This window comes from Sphaeramia orbicularis, chromosome 3, assembly GCF_902148855.1.
Source record: "Sphaeramia orbicularis chromosome 3, fSphaOr1.1, whole genome shotgun sequence".
In the NCBI taxonomy this organism is placed as follows: Eukaryota; Metazoa; Chordata; class Actinopteri; order Kurtiformes; family Apogonidae; genus Sphaeramia; species Sphaeramia orbicularis.
Window position 1 is genome coordinate 57,875,985 of NC_043959.1, and position 17,834 is coordinate 57,893,818.

General features: G+C 36.6%; 1 protein-coding gene across 1 annotated transcript in view; it reads right to left on the reverse strand.

Annotated features, from left to right (window-relative positions):
* pla2r1 (phospholipase A2 receptor 1) overlaps positions 1 to 17,834 on the reverse strand; it is a 43,164-nt gene that overhangs the window by 6,017 nt on the left and 19,313 nt on the right. Inside the window, 16 exon segments of the mRNA XM_030162660.1 lie at positions 1,698 to 1,933; positions 2,277 to 2,412; positions 3,482 to 3,621; positions 3,789 to 3,906; positions 5,434 to 5,570; positions 5,645 to 5,748; positions 6,985 to 7,049; positions 8,885 to 9,045; positions 9,132 to 9,167; positions 9,652 to 9,787; positions 9,896 to 9,934; positions 9,936 to 9,981; positions 10,521 to 10,666; positions 11,622 to 11,830; positions 11,932 to 12,101; positions 12,206 to 12,318. Of these exon segments, the coding sequence (XP_030018520.1) occupies positions 1,698 to 1,933; positions 2,277 to 2,412; positions 3,482 to 3,621; positions 3,789 to 3,906; positions 5,434 to 5,570; positions 5,645 to 5,748; positions 6,985 to 7,049; positions 8,885 to 9,045; positions 9,132 to 9,167; positions 9,652 to 9,787; positions 9,896 to 9,934; positions 9,936 to 9,981; positions 10,521 to 10,666; positions 11,622 to 11,830; positions 11,932 to 12,101; positions 12,206 to 12,318 (1,992 nt within the window).

Consider the following 17,834-nt stretch of genomic DNA (forward strand, 5'->3'; position numbering starts at 1 on the left):
AGTCATGTAACACACCTTCAGTGAGTTTTAGAAGCAGTGGATGTGTCAGTCAGCACAGGTCTGAACAAGAAGAAGAGGTAATAAATATAAACAAAACCACTGAAAATATGGAGGGGAAGAGTTTTTCAACTGTGTGCCAGAATATTTTAAGCAATACCCCGTTTACTGAAATAGTTACTATACTATACTATTAGACTATACTATACTATACTATACTATACTGTAGAATGCTATATTATATTACTATACTATACTATACTATTCTATGCTATTCTGTGCTATGCTGTATTACACTACTATACTATACTATTCTATACTATATTATGCTATACTATGCTATATTATACTACTATTCTATACTATACTATGCTATATTATACTATTGTACTATACTACTCTTTACTATTCTGTATTGTACTACTATATTATGCTATACTATGCTATATTTTACAACTATTCTATACTATACTATACTATGTTATACTACTATACTATACTATACTATGCTGTAGTACGCTATATTATACTACTATACTATACTGTACTGTACTATACTATGCTATGCTATACTATGCTATGCTATATTATACTATACTATGCTATATTATACTACTATACTATACTATTCTATACTATATTGTACTACTATACTATGCTATATTATACTACTATACTATTCTATACTATATTGTACTACTATACTATACTATGTTATATTACACTACTATACTATACTATTCTATACTATACTTTGCTACACTATGCTATATTATACTACTATTCTATACTATACTATGCTATATTATACTACTATACTATACTACACTGCACTATAGTATACTATACTATGCTATACTATAATAGACAATGCTATACTATACTATACAACACTACACTATGCTATACTACACTATACTACACTACACTACACTATGCTATACTATACTGTACTGTACTGTGCTATACTATACTATACAGATTTTGGTTAAAAGAACACATTTAAAGATAGAAGTCTCACAGGATCAGACACAATGAAAACAGAGGCTAAGAAAAAATCTGTGGCCTCACTTCCTGTGTTCATTTCACTCCATGACTAAGACATTCCTCACGGATTCAGTTACTTGGATCCAAATGTTAAGGTTGCTGTGACAGCTCATGCTAGTGGACTTCTGCTTGAGTAAAAGACGCTTGTGAGAGCACTGCAACTAGCAATCAGTGGGCATCTTGAACAAATGACTGTATATACTTATTTCAGGGAATGTCTGGGTGAGATATTTCCCCTCGTGCAGACATAATTTTAACTCCAAATGTAGGTTTTTCAAATTACACTGTAGCAAACATCCATATTTTTCACATACCATTAAAAGGGTAAGTTCAGATTTTCTGAAGTGGGACTGTAAGTGGTACTTATCCATAATCACTTTACTACATACCTGCTACCTACCATCTACTGCAGTATGTAATATACTGCATCCTTCTAAGAAAGTCCCACTTCGCAGCAAGGTCATGTGGGAAAATATTCTAAATATAGGCAAACATACACTTCAACTGATCCTGTCCACAGCAGTGCACTTCTTAGCTTACATGTTGTTACTCATGTCTTCATTTCTAAACTGGGGGTTTCCTGACCATCTCATAAAACCACACTAACCTCTTAAAGAAGTGTAAAACATGTTTGTAGAAGGAATTACACATACATCTTGACTGTATAGTCCAATCCAGTGTGGAACGGCCAATCTGTTGACAAGGACAGTAAGGAAAGCCTGGTGGTAGGCATCTGTAATGCTCACTAGGTCAGCATGATTCTCTATGCACATTTGCATCGCGTCGTACCAGCTCATGTTGCCAGACACAACCTTGTAGTTGCGGCTCTTGTATTCAATATTATCAGTGGGGGGTTGGTGATAGGAATGGGTGGGGGGTTTGGATATATCTGTGATGGAAAAAAGACAAAAAGGAAAGAAAGAATGTATCAAGGGAAAAGACTGGTAAGTGAGACTAGCATCAATACGTCAGCGTTGATTTTCCACAGTAATTGGAAATTTTTATACATGACTATGCACTCAAATGTAATCCCATCTTCTATATTTAAAATATTTTTCACAGTGGTGCATTTTGATTTGCAGCAAAACGTCTGAGTGTGTAACAGCTTAATATCTTAGTTTATCTCTTTTTACTTTACTAAAACTAGTCACAGAAACAACACAAAAAAAGTGATGAAAGCCAATTCAGTGACAGAATAAAAATATAACAGCAACAATCTGAAGAAATCCTACCTTGAGGTTTTTGACAAACAAAGCCATACCCAGTCTCACTGCACTTCTCATCATACCACTTCCCAGTCAAGTGGAAATTATGGTTGTTGGACAGAACAGTACACAACGGGTCCTCAACACTGAGCCACTCATCCTCCTATGAATTCAGAAGGAACATATGAATTAAAAAGTTCACCTTTAATTTGGGTGATTGATGTTTAGTTGAGGCACTTTCTGTTTGGTGTACTTTCAAGAAAATGCAGTACAAATGCATATATATTTAATGACCACCGCACTGAAATACTGCTGTTAGTTTTATCTAATTTGTTCATGTATTTTACATCTAAGTTCTTTTTGGTGTCAAATATTTTGGATTTCGACAATGAAAAATGCAAATTTTTATTTTTTACTGTGTTTTTTTTTTTTTTTTTTTTTTTTTCTATAAAGGTACTACATTGTGTACAATCCCTACATGAACATAGACATAAAAAAGGAAAAACCTGCAATTAATCTGGAATGATTGACTTTTATAAGATGTTTATAGCATTGGATAAAAGTTTATAGTTATTTTATTTTTCGTCTGTTGTTGGAGAAATCTATATTAAATATATATTATAGTATTTTGAAAGTTTCCCATGAAACTCAATGAAGAGTGATTTAATTTTCTACATACTGTTCGTACTAATTATTGTTGTGGTTCAAACTAAACCACACCCTAATTCTAACCTTCAGGTTATTTCATACATAACAAGCATACACATACAAAAAGAATAAAACTCTAAACATGTCTATCTGTCTATTTGTTGACAGATCTCAGTCCCTGTGCTACAACATATGATATAAAGGTCGTGTGGATAAGACTGCTAGTCTGCTCAAAGTCAGAAAGGGTGAAGATCTAATCACACAATCTAATATTGTGAGAATGTGCTGTACATGACCTTATTTTGCTCATGTAGCTGAGAATAAAGTGCAAATATGTATAACATACAGTATCTATGCACACAGTTTAGTCATATTTGGGCCAGGGACAAGAACTACTGGGTAGATGTAGTTGCTCAAACACTGACAGTATTAAAGTGCTTTTCTGGATTGGACAGGTCAATCACTATGTCTGAGTCTCACAATATCATTCCAACACATATCTTATGCGAGAACATGACATGTACAGAGTCACCAGTGTCGGTCTACATGTGTTGTTCAGAAATCCTCTATCAACAGGATCTTACAGTGACATAGCTCTTTGGTTCAATTGGGGACCAGTTGGTGTAGGTGACTGCTCTCCCATTGGTCCATTTCATGGTGTCCTCATCCCGCAGACCGATCCATACGCCCACAGAGCTGCCTTGAAGGAGCATCGTGATGTAGGCTGCAGAAATGATAACATGACAACAGGAAAATAAATAGACATACAGAAATACACAAGCTTTTCCTTCTTAAAGGCGACAGAACAACAGATGACAAAGTGACGCTGACTGTACATAAATTAGCCATTCAGTGGATGTTTGTACAGCTTGATATGTATGGTGGCTTCACCTTGTTCAATTTCATCTTCTATTGCAACCAGTGACCCCTCGAAGGAGGCACAGATGGACTGGGCATCCTTCCAACTTTTTCCCTCCTTTGGAATGTCAGGGAGGTGAAGCAGGAGACACTGTCAACACACACAGGACAGTTCAGCTGGGATGACTTTTTCCCCAATGAAAAACAGCTTTTCATATTGTTTTTCTTATGACCTAAAATCATTTATGTATATTTTTAAGTAAGTCAACATTTGAAGTTCAACCACTGGACAAGTGAAGCTGCTGAATTTTAACAGAACAGCAGATTTGACTTTACTGACTTTACTGAGGTCATTCAGCTTGAACACTGACAGTGGGGGGTTATCCTGGAGTGGACGACACAACTCACTCATGAATTGTACATGAAAACATAAACATCCTGCTTCAACCCTGGAGACAACAGGGAACTCAGAAAAGATTCTTGTGGGAGGCAGTGAACAAATTAACTACTTTTTTGCAGCCTGGGCAAACAACAAAATAAATGAACAGTTGTTGAAAACAAGAAGAGCTATGTGAGCAGTTACTGGTTAGTTTAACTTAGCAAAAGGACAGGAAAATGGGGTCAGTTCACCACACTCCATCTGAAACACCTGCATATTGTTTGTTTAAAACCACAAAAACCTTTTAGTTCTTCTTTTTACATATCAATAATTCTAATTGTAACTGTGATTTTGCATACACTAAAAGTGTACCAGTTCTGGTCATGCTTATGACATTAGTTGTGCTCTGTGTATTACTTACAAGTAAGAGAGGCACAAATTCAGTAAAAAAAAAATTACCATAAATGCACCACACTGGACCTTTTTATTACGTGAATTATGCCCCCACGCAGAACCTATGGGGAGCAGCCATTGCCAGTCGTATTTTACATACCGTTGTTGATTCCAGGTGATGAGTGTGAGTAAACAAGCAGCAGTCAGTGAGCGAGACTGAGTGGAAAGCATGTGTTCACACTTGCTGTTTGTGTAGCCATAAGCTTAGCATTCTGCCATTGCCCTAGAGCAGGGGTCTCAAACTCAGATCCTCGAGGGCCGGTATCCTGCATGTTTTAGTTGTTTCCCTCTTCCAGCACACCTGACGGTCGTTATCAGGCTTCTGCAGAGCTTGATGGTAGGCTTATCATTTGAGTCAGGTGTGTTGGAAGAGGGATACATCTAAAACATGCAGGATAGTGGCCCTTGAGGACTGGAGTTTGAGACCCCTGCCCTAGAGACATGACCCAGCACTGGCTGATAATGTGTCATTTTAGACTGGTTTCTGCTGCACGGGGTCAGTGACCAGTCCATCGCAGCCCAGGTAATCGGATAATACAACTTCATCAGTACCGGTGCTGACCTTGCCCGACTGACAGAGAAGTGACTTAGTACTCACATGTACTTGACAACAGGCTATAATGTAAGTCACCGGACAGAGTCGCTAGAATTATAGGAGATCTTTGGAAAAAGCTAGCAATGAAAATTCACTACAGGTACCCTTTAATATAAGATGATGAAGTCACAAATTCAAAAAATGAACCTCAAAATATACCATCACAAAATGTAGGTGATGTTATATGATTATGTGGTGTTATAAGTGAGGTACAAATGACAATGCATGAATGTATGTTCAAGGGCGTGAACCTTGTGTCCAAAGTACAGCCATTTCTCTGGGCATCCTCCGATGTAGTGTGGCTCCCTGGGAGTTTCCACCACAGACACAGTCTTTCTCTTGCACACGTAGCCATGGAGATCACTGCATTTATTTGTAGACCACTTCCCTGCAGCACAGGAAATCTTCACTAGCATGTTCAATAACATCACTGCATGCATGTGTGACTGTGCATGTGTTTACCTGATGCAGAGGACATGGTAACACACAACCCGCTTTTCCGCGAGCCAACATTGGTGACGCCCTCTGCCCAGTTCTGAAACTCTATCTCTGTCCCATCATTCCACCTAGAAAGGAACAGCGTGCACAGATACTTTAAATCAACATGTTACACCCCCTGCTGTTATTAATACATAGTTTTCTATCCAGCGTTTTTGCATTTGTTCTTGCTGCTTGTAAGTTAAGACATTTAGACTGGGTCCCAACAACAAAGACTAATGTTTAAGACCTGATTCAATTACAGTTTAAATAACATTAAAAATAACAAAGACTTTAAACTGGTTTAAATTAATTCTGTTAAACTTAACACCTCGATTTCATTCAGCATAAACATGATCTACACACTGAAGAAAGCTTACATTTCAAATCACTAAACTGGCCTAAATAATCTTTTTTTTTTAATATTTAATTTAATCAGGAAGGTCCCTTTGAGATACAATATCTGTTCTCCCAGAAGACTTGAGGATGATGGCAGCAACAAAAGGTTTCACATAAAAAAATGAAGAATGCAAAAGAGCCGTAAACAAAATAAAAACAAACCCATTTATTCAGCCATGACACTTCCAGCTGTGTACAAATTAGTATTTATTAACTTAGCTTAATTTGATAGAAATTTAATGTTAATGTTTTTAATTGTGGTAAACTATAGTTATCTGGACAAACTCTGATTAGAACTAATCTTGTATTTAATTAATCATAATGCTCTTATCCTATCTACAGCCCTAGCAACTGTGAGTGTTTGTTTCTTTATTTCAAAAGTGATAAGCAAGCTCATACAGTACTGTGCAAAAGTTTTAGGCCACAAGTAGGTTTGTTGTTTTTCCAAGAACATCATGACATATAATAATGAAACAATACATTTCTCAGTCTCTGTATCAACATACTAGTAATACAATTAGTGTCTTACACTAGGTTCATTCAATAACACATGTTTCTTATTGTTGAGGCTATTAAATATTAAATAAATTACATTAAATACTGACTGTTTTCATGTAGAGACTGTGTAGTTTATATTTTTGTAAGTATTTAATACTGTGCCTGATATTTCTGTTTGTTTTTTGTTTTATTTTAATAAAGAGACTGAAAAATAGAAACTATGCTCATTACAACTGTATAAGAAACACTAAGATCTAAGACTTCAGCACAGTAATGTATGTATTTGATTTATGTTGTTGGTTTACGTAGTAATTTATTACATTTCAAGTACACATGGCAGCTATAGCACTGACATATAAACACTGAAAGTCTTGAATAAAGCTGTGAAAGGATAAGTGGTACGAAAATTACATAAACACAATCCACACCTGGTCTCCAGTCCAGGCTGGGCGATGGAGAGGCCGATCCACCAGTCAGTAGGACCGAGGGAGAGCTGAGGAGAAAGAAGGAGCAGAAACAAAAAGAACATTTTAACTCTCCTGGTTTTCAATGCAGTCCTCTGTGGGCTGAAAGATCAGCTTTTCAGAGCCTCTCCAACATGAGTAACCAGTCAGACACTCTCCTTGACCCGTGCTTTGTTTCTTTCATTGGTTTTATTCCAAACAGGCTTAAATACTAAGAGGCAGGTCTTCAGTCTGATCCAAAAGGCTACTGAAAACAATCTCCTCTTACTCCCAGTGTATGGAGGTACTCAAGCATGAAAGCGTATGAAGTGTGTTTTAGCTCGTTAGTGTGCCTGTAAACACTTGAGTCTGTTTGAGGAAAAGGTGTCAGTTGTGTTGACGTGTGTGTGTTTTCATTGTGTGAACTAAGAGCCTCTGTGGAGAAGTGACATTCTTTGATTGTGATCTCCTGTGTTACATTGTATTATCCACTGATTTTGGCATCATTTTTGCCACAGCAGATAGGTTTGCTAAAAAACAGAGAGCATTTTGTCTCCACATTCACAGAAATCTTTGAACTGTTTTAGTATTAGATGTTGTTTTATGCCCAAATATTTCATGTATTCTACACTTTTTTGCTGGATAAATGTAAGACTGAATCGATGTTTCTTTCTTTCCTTTTAATTATTTTATATCACAAACGTGCACCCCGGCATTCCTGTTCTAGGGAGTTCAGTTCTTAATTTTGTATTGCATAAATTACATCTGTTGTATTGCTGAGGGAGGACCAATCATCTTTATCTGTATTGTCTGTGGAGTCACAGACATATCGCTGTGTGCTTCAGTTGTACTTTTCAGATGAATTGAATGGATGAGAATGGTGAATTTTTCTGTGAATAAACATGTGGACCATGGAAAATCCTAATAAAGAGAATTGAAAAAAAAAAGACTGAATACATTCAGCTGATATTCTTTTTACTCATTTTACAAGAACCTTTTGTAAACAGATTGACTCCAGAGTGATGGATGCATCAGGGTGAGACAAGAGGCAGATGAAATGATCACCCATCATGCCTAGTGCCTACTGTACAAGCATGCAGGGGCAGTGTTATTATATGGGGTTGCTTGAGTCGGTCATGTCTAGGTTCACAATGTTATGTGTCCGTATCATGAGGTGACCTGAACCTGAATAAATTGAATAACCAGGTCTGAACATCAGTGTTTTTTTCCCTGAGGACACAGAGATATTCCATGATGATAATACTAGAATTCATCGGGATCAAATTGTGAAAGAGTGGTTCCCAGAGTATGAGACATCCTTATCACACATGGATTGGCCATCGCAGAGTCCAGACCTGAACCCTATTGAGAATCTTTGGGATGTGATCGAGAAGACTTCACACAGTAGTCCAACTCTCTGATCATCGATACAAGGATTTTGCCAAAAATGAATGCAACTGTGGATGAAAATAAATGTTGGGACATTTATTGCAACATTGCATTAGCATCGTGGAGGATAAACGATGCTGCAGCGATAGTCAAAGTCATGATCAAAGCTAAAGGTGATCCAGTGAAATACTGTGTGTGTGACTTTTTTTGGCCAGTCTGTGTATGTCACTAAACAAAATTTCTCTACAAGTTAAACACATTATGTCTTTTATTGTTGGTTTGATTGAGAGACCCGTAGTGGCAGAGATGATGTACTATATCTTTAAATACACAAAAAACAATATATATTGCACAATGTTGTTCATGTGTGATGCTGTGCGCTTTAGATGGTGTTAATATAAAGGAGTTAATGTTAAAAAAAATGTCCAAAGCAAATTCTTGTTCGTAACCATTTCAAAAGAGAGGTAAGGAAAGCTAATAGAGGATGCAGACTGACCCGCCGTAAGCGCTCTTTGATGAAGTGCAGTTCTTCTCTGGAGTGAATGGACAGCAGGTAGGCTCCCATCATCTGACAGGCCAGAGACACAGCGTCCCAGTTAAACGGCTGCTTGGCCAGCAGATATTCAGCTCCATGGTAAAACACCCAAGGCTCGCTCTCTGTCAGGGACCACCCAGACATATAACTAACATAGTATATAATTTAGGGAGGCATATAATAATATGGTTTTGTTGAAGTAACTTACGCTCAGTGTACCAGTATGGTTTTTTCAGTTTTTCACCTGCAAAATAAATCAGTGATGTAAATGGCATTGTCCTACTGAGCCATATATACAGGGGTTGGACAAAATAATGGAAACACCTTCACCTCAAGATGATAATGCCCCAATCCATACAGCTAGAATTGTTAAAGAATGGCATGAGGAACATTCTAATGAAGTTGAGCATCTCGTATGGCCGGCACAGTCCCCAGACCTCAACATTATTGAGCATTTATGGTCAGTTTTAGAGATTCAAGTAAGACATCGATTTCCACCGCCATCGTCTCCAAGAGTTGGAGGGTATTCTAACTGAACAATGGCTTAAAATTCCTTTGGAAACAATTCACAAGTTGTATGAATCAATACCTCGGAGAATTGAGGCTGTAATTGCCGCAAAAGGCGGACCTACACCATATTAAATTATATTTTGTTGACGTTTTAAGGTGTTTCCATTATTTTGTCCAACCCCTGTATATAGAGAAAGACAAAGTGTAAGCGATTTTACCTCTGGAGACCTTGCAGATCCACTCGTGTTTGGTATCACACGGCTTTGGCATGAGGGCGTTGGTCAGGTCGCTGTAAACAGCACAGTCCCTCCTGTCGTCCTCCTCATTCTTATCTTCTATGAAGGACGTAACCACCTGCAGAAACAAAGACACAGAACAAAACAGCCTTAAATATGTCTGTTTATAATGAGTACACTGAGGCCTGCGGATGCTGGTGGTGGAATGGAATAGATCAGTACTTACAGGAGACCCATCAGACCATTCCCAGGCTCCAGGGATGTTCAGGGTCTCTCTTGTTTAAGCCCATCCAAAACCAACGCCCCTCTGTTCTAAAAAAAGAAGGAGTAGGAGACAAAAACACACTGCAACAAAAACACAGTTGAGCATGGCTGCGCAGTTACTGTTTTTTTAGTAAATAATAGTTAATGGAGTGTAAGGTCGGATATTTTGGTTTATACGACCGTTTTCTAGGACTAAAATGAATGAATTTGGATGAACTTGACAACACCTATTGCATAACAGCTCAGATAATGTGACGGTTGAAAACCATGAAACATTTTTTTTTTCAAAGTTAAATATGATACCGTTGTTGTAACACGTTAATCGCCAGATATCATTGCAATAATGTAGAACGGCATGTAAAAAATGTACTGAGTGTTTTTTTTCCTTAAGGGAAACAGTGCTTAGACTGTAAATTTCAATAGATTAGAAAAATATTCCAAACCACAAAAGCCAGCAATGAATTCAAATTCAAGCAATTAATTCCTGTATCTTCTCCGTCAAGCACTAAACACAAACACCTTAACTAATGCTTTCATCAGCTTGGAAAGCATTCCTGCACTGAAGAGGCCCAGAGGGCTGTACCAACCCTTCAAACATGGTACTGAGGAGGTGCTTCACAAACACCTGCTCCTCATAGTGGTGGAAACTGGCCAGCTGAGCCCCGAGGGCCTGGCAGAAGAAGTCTGCCTCCACCCAGGAACGTTTCATCAGGACTTTTTCATCATGAAAGATCTAGACGAAGCAATGAGAACTGTCAGCTCGGGGTCAGTGAATAAATGGACCACAAAAAGATGGACATAATGACAGCTCCCTGTGTAAACTGTGTAAATCTTAAAGTCAAAACCAGTATAAATCATAGCTCTCCCTTCATTCATGTTAGACAATGGGACAAAAACTCCAATTTCATATCCAGTTAATATTTCCCAAAGGTCATTTCTGTCTTTTTATGCAGATTTCATCAGACTGATTTGCAATATAGAATAGAATAGAATAGAATAGAATAGAATAGAAGCTTTATTGCCATTGCATAGTGAATACAATGAAATTGTACATGCCCCCCATATAAAAAAACACAAATAACATTCAACAACAAACTAACAAAATAACAAGCACAACAAACACACCAAACACATCAGTATTAAAATAGTTCTATATAAAAGTGCAACTATATAAAAAAAGTGCATCTATATAAAAGTGCAAATATATATTGACACTTTTCAATTTGTTTTTGATGAATCAATCAAGGATACAGTGTAAAAACAGGTGGTTTGCACTCATAATGACTAGTGGCTGTCAATAATCTGCCAGATGTGTGCACGTAATCTGTGACCGTGGATTTTAGCTTCAGTTTAACATTGTGAGAAGAGGTATCCCTCTTTACAAACAGTTTATTACGAAGTCATCTAAACATGCCACATGATTTAAAAATGTGGCAGACCTAAAAGATCACTCTATAAAGTGAGGGTTTTTTTTTGTTAATTTTGCATTTGGTTAATTTGTATTTCATTTGTTTTTTGCATTTCATAAACTACTGGGCAGAGAATGATAACAAAGCAAAATCTGTTTCAAAAATCAGCTTGTATATGACCAAAAAAATATATTCCTGCAATATACTGTCATACAACTTTGTCTCCTAATTGAAACAGTCTCAGTGTTTTGTATGCTTCAGTAGAAAATACGACCCAACCTTAAAACAGTGCAGAAGCCCAGAGTGTGATTCCCACCCTGGAGGACAGGGGGCGTAAGCATCAATGTGGTTCACAGGTAGGTGGATGTCCTGGTAATTACTGATACTCTGCTTGCACACTGACAAAGCCTTGTGGGATTTGCAGTCTTTCACCTCCCAGTGACCCAGAGCGGGACCACCTGACATGGCAACACAACCACCGGCACTGACTGTCAGGGAACGAAGAGTTAAGACCAGATGAGGGACTTGGACAGGAAAGGGGAAAACATATTTATATGTAACATTCTGTCATTTCCTCCAGACTGGCTACCTGGCTGGTGTTTGTTCCAGTTTGTGAAGGTAAGCGCCAGAGAGGACCCATTATGAGGAAGCCAGCTGTACTCTCCCTTCTGTTCCTGGTCAAAGAGGCCTATCCAGTAATACAAGCTGCTGTTGGCCCCGCTCTCACTCAGCAAACTGTTGACAAACGCCTGCTCAAACCTGTACGCATATGAAAAAGGAGAGGACAGGATGTGAAATCCTACCACAAATGTAGTTTTCTCATTGATAAATCAACAAAATTAATCAGTTACTCCATAAATCACCTGTTTTCCACAGTAAGAAGAGGAGCCTTGCAGTAATATCCCATCAGTGCATCTTCATAGTTTTGTTCATGGCCTGTCACAAAGTAGCAAGCGTGACCATGTCGCTTCCAACCCTGCAACAGAAATTAAAAACAACAATACCACTATATTTAGCTTTTGTGTGTTTTGTATGTGAGACAACTGGTTTATTTTAACAAAGTAAAAAGCTCAAATTCACCTCTGAAAAAGATTTTATGTATTAAGACTAGGGGGAAACTGATTATCTGACATGGCATCTGCACCGATCATTAACCCTTTCATGCATGAATTATGAGAACCTTCATCAAGATTTTTTGTCTAGAGTGTTTTTATTCCTCCTTAGGCATGAAAAAAACAATGTGATCCAGTTTTTTTTTTTTTTTCATGTCGTTACAAAAATGTCCACTCAGCTACACCATGCATTTAATTTTTGAAGCAAAGAAGCATGTATTTAAAACCCAATAGGGTCAAAACACAGTAATGTCCCATCAGAAAGCAAACTTTAATTGATTGCCATTCCAACATTTATTTCAATATAAAGTAGCTCCTTGTTTTGGATAATCCCTTATGACCAGACTAAAGCAAAAATGAATTTAAAAGTAAAAATGTGGGTCATTTAGCAACACTAATCTGCCAAATTGTCTCTAAAATGTCCCGTCAGAGAGATTTCGAATACCGTGTTTTGACCCAATAGCAGAAAGTGATATGAAATTAAAACATTTTTAATGCTGCTAATCTGATGTTTTCTCACATTTTAACATATTCTAATACTTGTTGTCACTCACTTCATAGAGGTAAAGTGCAAAAAAAAAAAAAAAATCATTTTTGTTTAAAAGAAAATATTAATTACTGTCTAACAATTAACAACTGATTTCCACTAAAACATGTTACTGCAGATCAGGTTTATCAAGAACAGTAAAGTTATAGTAATGGTATAAATAGCAGTGTATAGGATGATGCATAAGTGTCCACTGTGTTGGCTGATATGGAACTAAAACAACAAAATCCATGAATATACAAGAGAACAGCTGGAGAATAACTGTCCACTGTAGAGACCAGTATGCATGAAAGGGTTAAAGGGACTTTATGTAGTATTTTTACATATAACTATAATAAATGGCCTAAAATTATCATTTGAGTGTTTAGAATAAAGAGCTCTGAAGTTTGTCAAAGACTCCAATGTTCTGGATTGGAGAGATATGGACTGAATAAATTAAAAGCTCTAAAGGGAAAGAACAGAGTTTGTTGCTGAAATCACAGTGTTTCTTCAACAGGGGTGACTTTAATTATGAGGCTTATGAAGGTATAGAGTTAGTATGTGATGTTATCTTTGCTAAATTCACTGTTTGCTGATCCACGGTTCAGACTAAACTGTGATAGCTCTGACTTTGTTTAGATGATTCCAAACAGATCTTTAGTGCAGCCACTGACAACACAAACCAAACACAAAACAGAGGTGATATGTGGCTTTACTGTGGCTGTTTTCTGTCTAAGAACAGAGCTAAGCTAACAGAGCTATAATGTAAACTATCAGCTGAAGATTATAAGACGCCCTGTTATTTTGATCTGAATATGCTATGAGTTTTTGTTTGGAGAAAACTTGATGATACCATAATACAAATGTAATGATCATTATACTTAAATCAGTGAATGATAGTCTGTAGATAAATAGTGTTGATTTGTTGGTGGTTTTGGTCTTAAGTGTGTTCTGGTACATGACTACCCCCTGCTGATGAGAGTTTGGAATATTAATACTACAGAACATACTACATAGAATATCTCATATATAAAAACAAATACATTTTAAAGACCACTACTTTGACTTTCTGATGCAGTCACTTCCCTCTACCTGTAGACACCACTTTGCACCACTGAGAAACTTCACTCTTCTCACCACAATTAGATGCTGCTTAAAGCAGTTTTCATACATAGTGACCAGGACAGTCATTAACTTTGACAAAGAGTGAGTAACGTCATAAAATAACATGACTCCAACACAAATTTCATTACTTGACATCAACATATTTTAGTCACTCAAGCACTGATTAAATTTTTCAATTAATTTTACAAGAAATCCTGCTGAGATAATGTTGAAAAATTAATTTAGAGCAACAGTTTTATGCTGGACTTCGTGTGTCAATTTTAATATATATACGGATATCAGCTCCAAATTACATTTTCTCCATGATTATTTATCAATAAGGGTAGTCCTAAAAAATACATCACTTAACTCTTTATCAGGTAAGTGACTATTTTTGTAATTTCCACAAACATTAAATATGGAGCCAATCCAGTGCCTCAATGAGATCAAGAAGCAAGTTGGTTTTTGTAACACTATACAGTGATTCAGAGAGATTTTATAGACATTTTGAAGCTGTAAATAGTAAATATAAGTGATTTTTGTCCCTTTATGACCTCGTAGCAGTTGTCTTATTGCATGTCTTTGTTTTTTAGCAAGTGTTGCTCAGATGTTTTATGGCAAAAAGAGGGAGATGATGATGGCCAAAAACATACAAAGGTTGAAATTTAGAATTTCAGAGTATTTTAATGAGTACCCTATAAAGGGTTAACTGAGTTCAAATTCACATTTAATAGGAATTTCTTGGAGTGTGGAAAATGTGCTGAATAATAAAGTACAAGAGGCAATATTTAGAAAAGATCTAAGCGTGAAAAGGCAAAGATTATACTAATGTAATATACTGTATATGTTTGTGTGTATTCCAGAAAAAAGGAGATGTTAATATAAGCACATAAAGGTCTTCATTTCTAATAAAGGCTTATCTACTTTACTTATCTAGTAGGGCTGGGTATTTCTCCTTAAAGTATTTTGATATCAACTGAAGTGTGTACATAACAAAGAGTATCTCATCTCAAAAATGTCACCCTGTACCTGACCCCAGTTCTCTCTATATACAATCCTTAGTATCCTAACATTTACATGAAGAAAGAATTCAAAGATCTTTATAAGACCAGATGATAAATAATTTTATGTTACAATCCTATTATCACTAAAACCACACAAAAGTATGTCACCTGTTTTACTAAATACATAGTCACTGTGGGTCATAAAGCTGAAAGTGGAGTTTTGACAGGACTCATCAGAGTGTTTGAGCATGTCCACTGACAGTACGCCTTCAGGGCCATTTGTGGCCTTATGTTCCAGGGCTGGAAGTAGCCCTATGACTCAGAGCCTGATATTCTTGTAAACAGAGTCAAGGACCAACACGAATGCCAGACAATACGTCAGCAGCTGAGTGAATCAGCTCATTGTGCTTCAGAAGGAGCAACATGCACTGAAGTTAAAGTGCAGCAGGAGTGTGGCTCCGCCTAGTACACCTCCTGATCTGTATATATGTATGCATGTACTGTATGTATATACTGTATGTATGTATGTATGTATGTATGTGTGTGTATGTATGTATGTATGTATGTATGTATGTATGTATGTATGTATGTGTGTGTATATATGTATGTATGTGTGTGTGTGTATGTATGTATGTATGTATGTATGTGTGTGTGTGTGTGTATGTATGTATGTATGTATGTATGTATGTATGTATGTATGTGTGTGTGTATGTATGTATGTATGTATGTGTGTGTGTGTGTGTGTATGTATGTATGTACTGTATGTATGTACTGTATGTATGTATGTATGTATGTATGTATGTATGTATGTGTGTGTGTATGTATGTATGTATGTATGTGTGTGTGTGTGTGTATGTATGTATGTATGTATGTACTGTATGTATGTATGTATGTATGTGTGTGTGTGTGTGTATGTATGTATGTATGTATGTATGTATGCATGTATGTATGTATGTTTGTATGTATGTATATATGCATGTACTGTATGTGCATGTATGTATGTTTTTATGTATGTGTGTATGCATGTATGTTTGTATGTATGGTTTATATGTTTGTATGTATGTATGTGTGTATGTATATATGGTTTGTATGTTTGTACATATGTATGGTTGTATGTATGTATGTTTGTATATATGTGTGCACATATGTTTGTAAGTATGTATGTATGTATGTATGAATGTACGTATGTGTGTATGTATGTATGGTTTGTATGTATGTAGATATGTTTGTATGTATATATGTGTGTATGTATGTATGTTCGTATGTATGTGTGTATGTATGTATGTTTGTATGTATGTGTGTATGTATGTATGTATGTGTATATGTGTGTATGTATGTATGTTTGTTTGCTTGTATGTATGTGTGTATGTATGTATCTATCTATGTATGCCTGTACATGTGTAGGTATGTATGTATGTTTGTTTGTATGTATGTGTGTCTGTATATATGTATATATGTGTGTGTGTGTATGTATGTATGTTTGTTTGTATGTATGTGTGTATGTATGTATGTATATATGTGTGTGTGTATATGTATGTATGTACGTTGGCTTGTATGTATGTGTGTATGTATGTATGTTTGCTTGTATGTATGTTTGCTTGTATATATGTGTGTATGTGTGTATGTATGTATATATGTATATATGTGTGTATGTATGTATGTTTGCTTGTATGTATGGCTCTATTGTAACCTCAAACAGAAAAACAATAGCAAAGTCTAAAATAGAAACTTTTTAAAAATCTACTCCTCTGCACTTACCAAGTAAATAAAGTCCATAAAAAGTTCAATGAATATGAAATACATGAGGATGATTATGAGTTATGTAAGCATTTTATTTGATAAGCTGTCGTTGAGCCTGATTTCTCTTGTGATGTAGGTCAGGGCAAAGGTCAGGCTCCAGCACAACGTAGCGGACTTGAGTACTTGCTGACAAGGATATGTGTGAGTGTGTGTGGTCTGCAAATCTGTCAGGATTAAGGATTAGGAGCTGTTTTAAGGTTAAGGCTAGGTCAGATCTGACTGGCAGTTTCATTCAAAATTATGTCAAACAAGTTAATTTTTCATGTGCTGCGGTCTAATGTTCCTTTCACCTAATTCTATGGAGAGTGTCACAGATCATAAAATATTCACCCCAAGGCCCTGCCCCTATACACACAACTATACACTCATTATGCACATTGAGTAGTTACCCCAAACTGACACAGAAGCCCCACCTTCTGCTTGTGTTAGAGCAGTCGGCAGTGTTTACAACTTTGATGAAGCAGAAATATTCTTCTATTCTTACATGAACGGAAGAAATAATAGCCTGCAATGCACGTCTAGTCTGTCTTCCTTCCAGTGACTGAGAGTGAAATACTATATAATCCATTTTGTCTGATAAATAATAAAGTGCTGTTCATGTACTGCAGCTTAGAGAAGGTAATTCTGTACTGCATGAACTAGTGGTAATACAATCACACTGTCTTCTGTGAAGTCCACTCCAAACAGTATAGTAGAATGGCAAGGTGACACTCCACAATGAATACTGATTAAAGACTCAGTGGTGGATTTACCTACTGATGCCCTTGGCGCTGCGACCCACTCAACCCCCCACCCCACCCTCATTTTAACAAAAAACATTAAACATTAAAAAAACAGGGTCACTTGCACCAAACTCCGTAGTGTCTCCTAATATATACGAGTTTATATATGTGTGTGTGTGTGTAAAATGTGTATATGAACTATAAATATAATATAGTTTTATAGA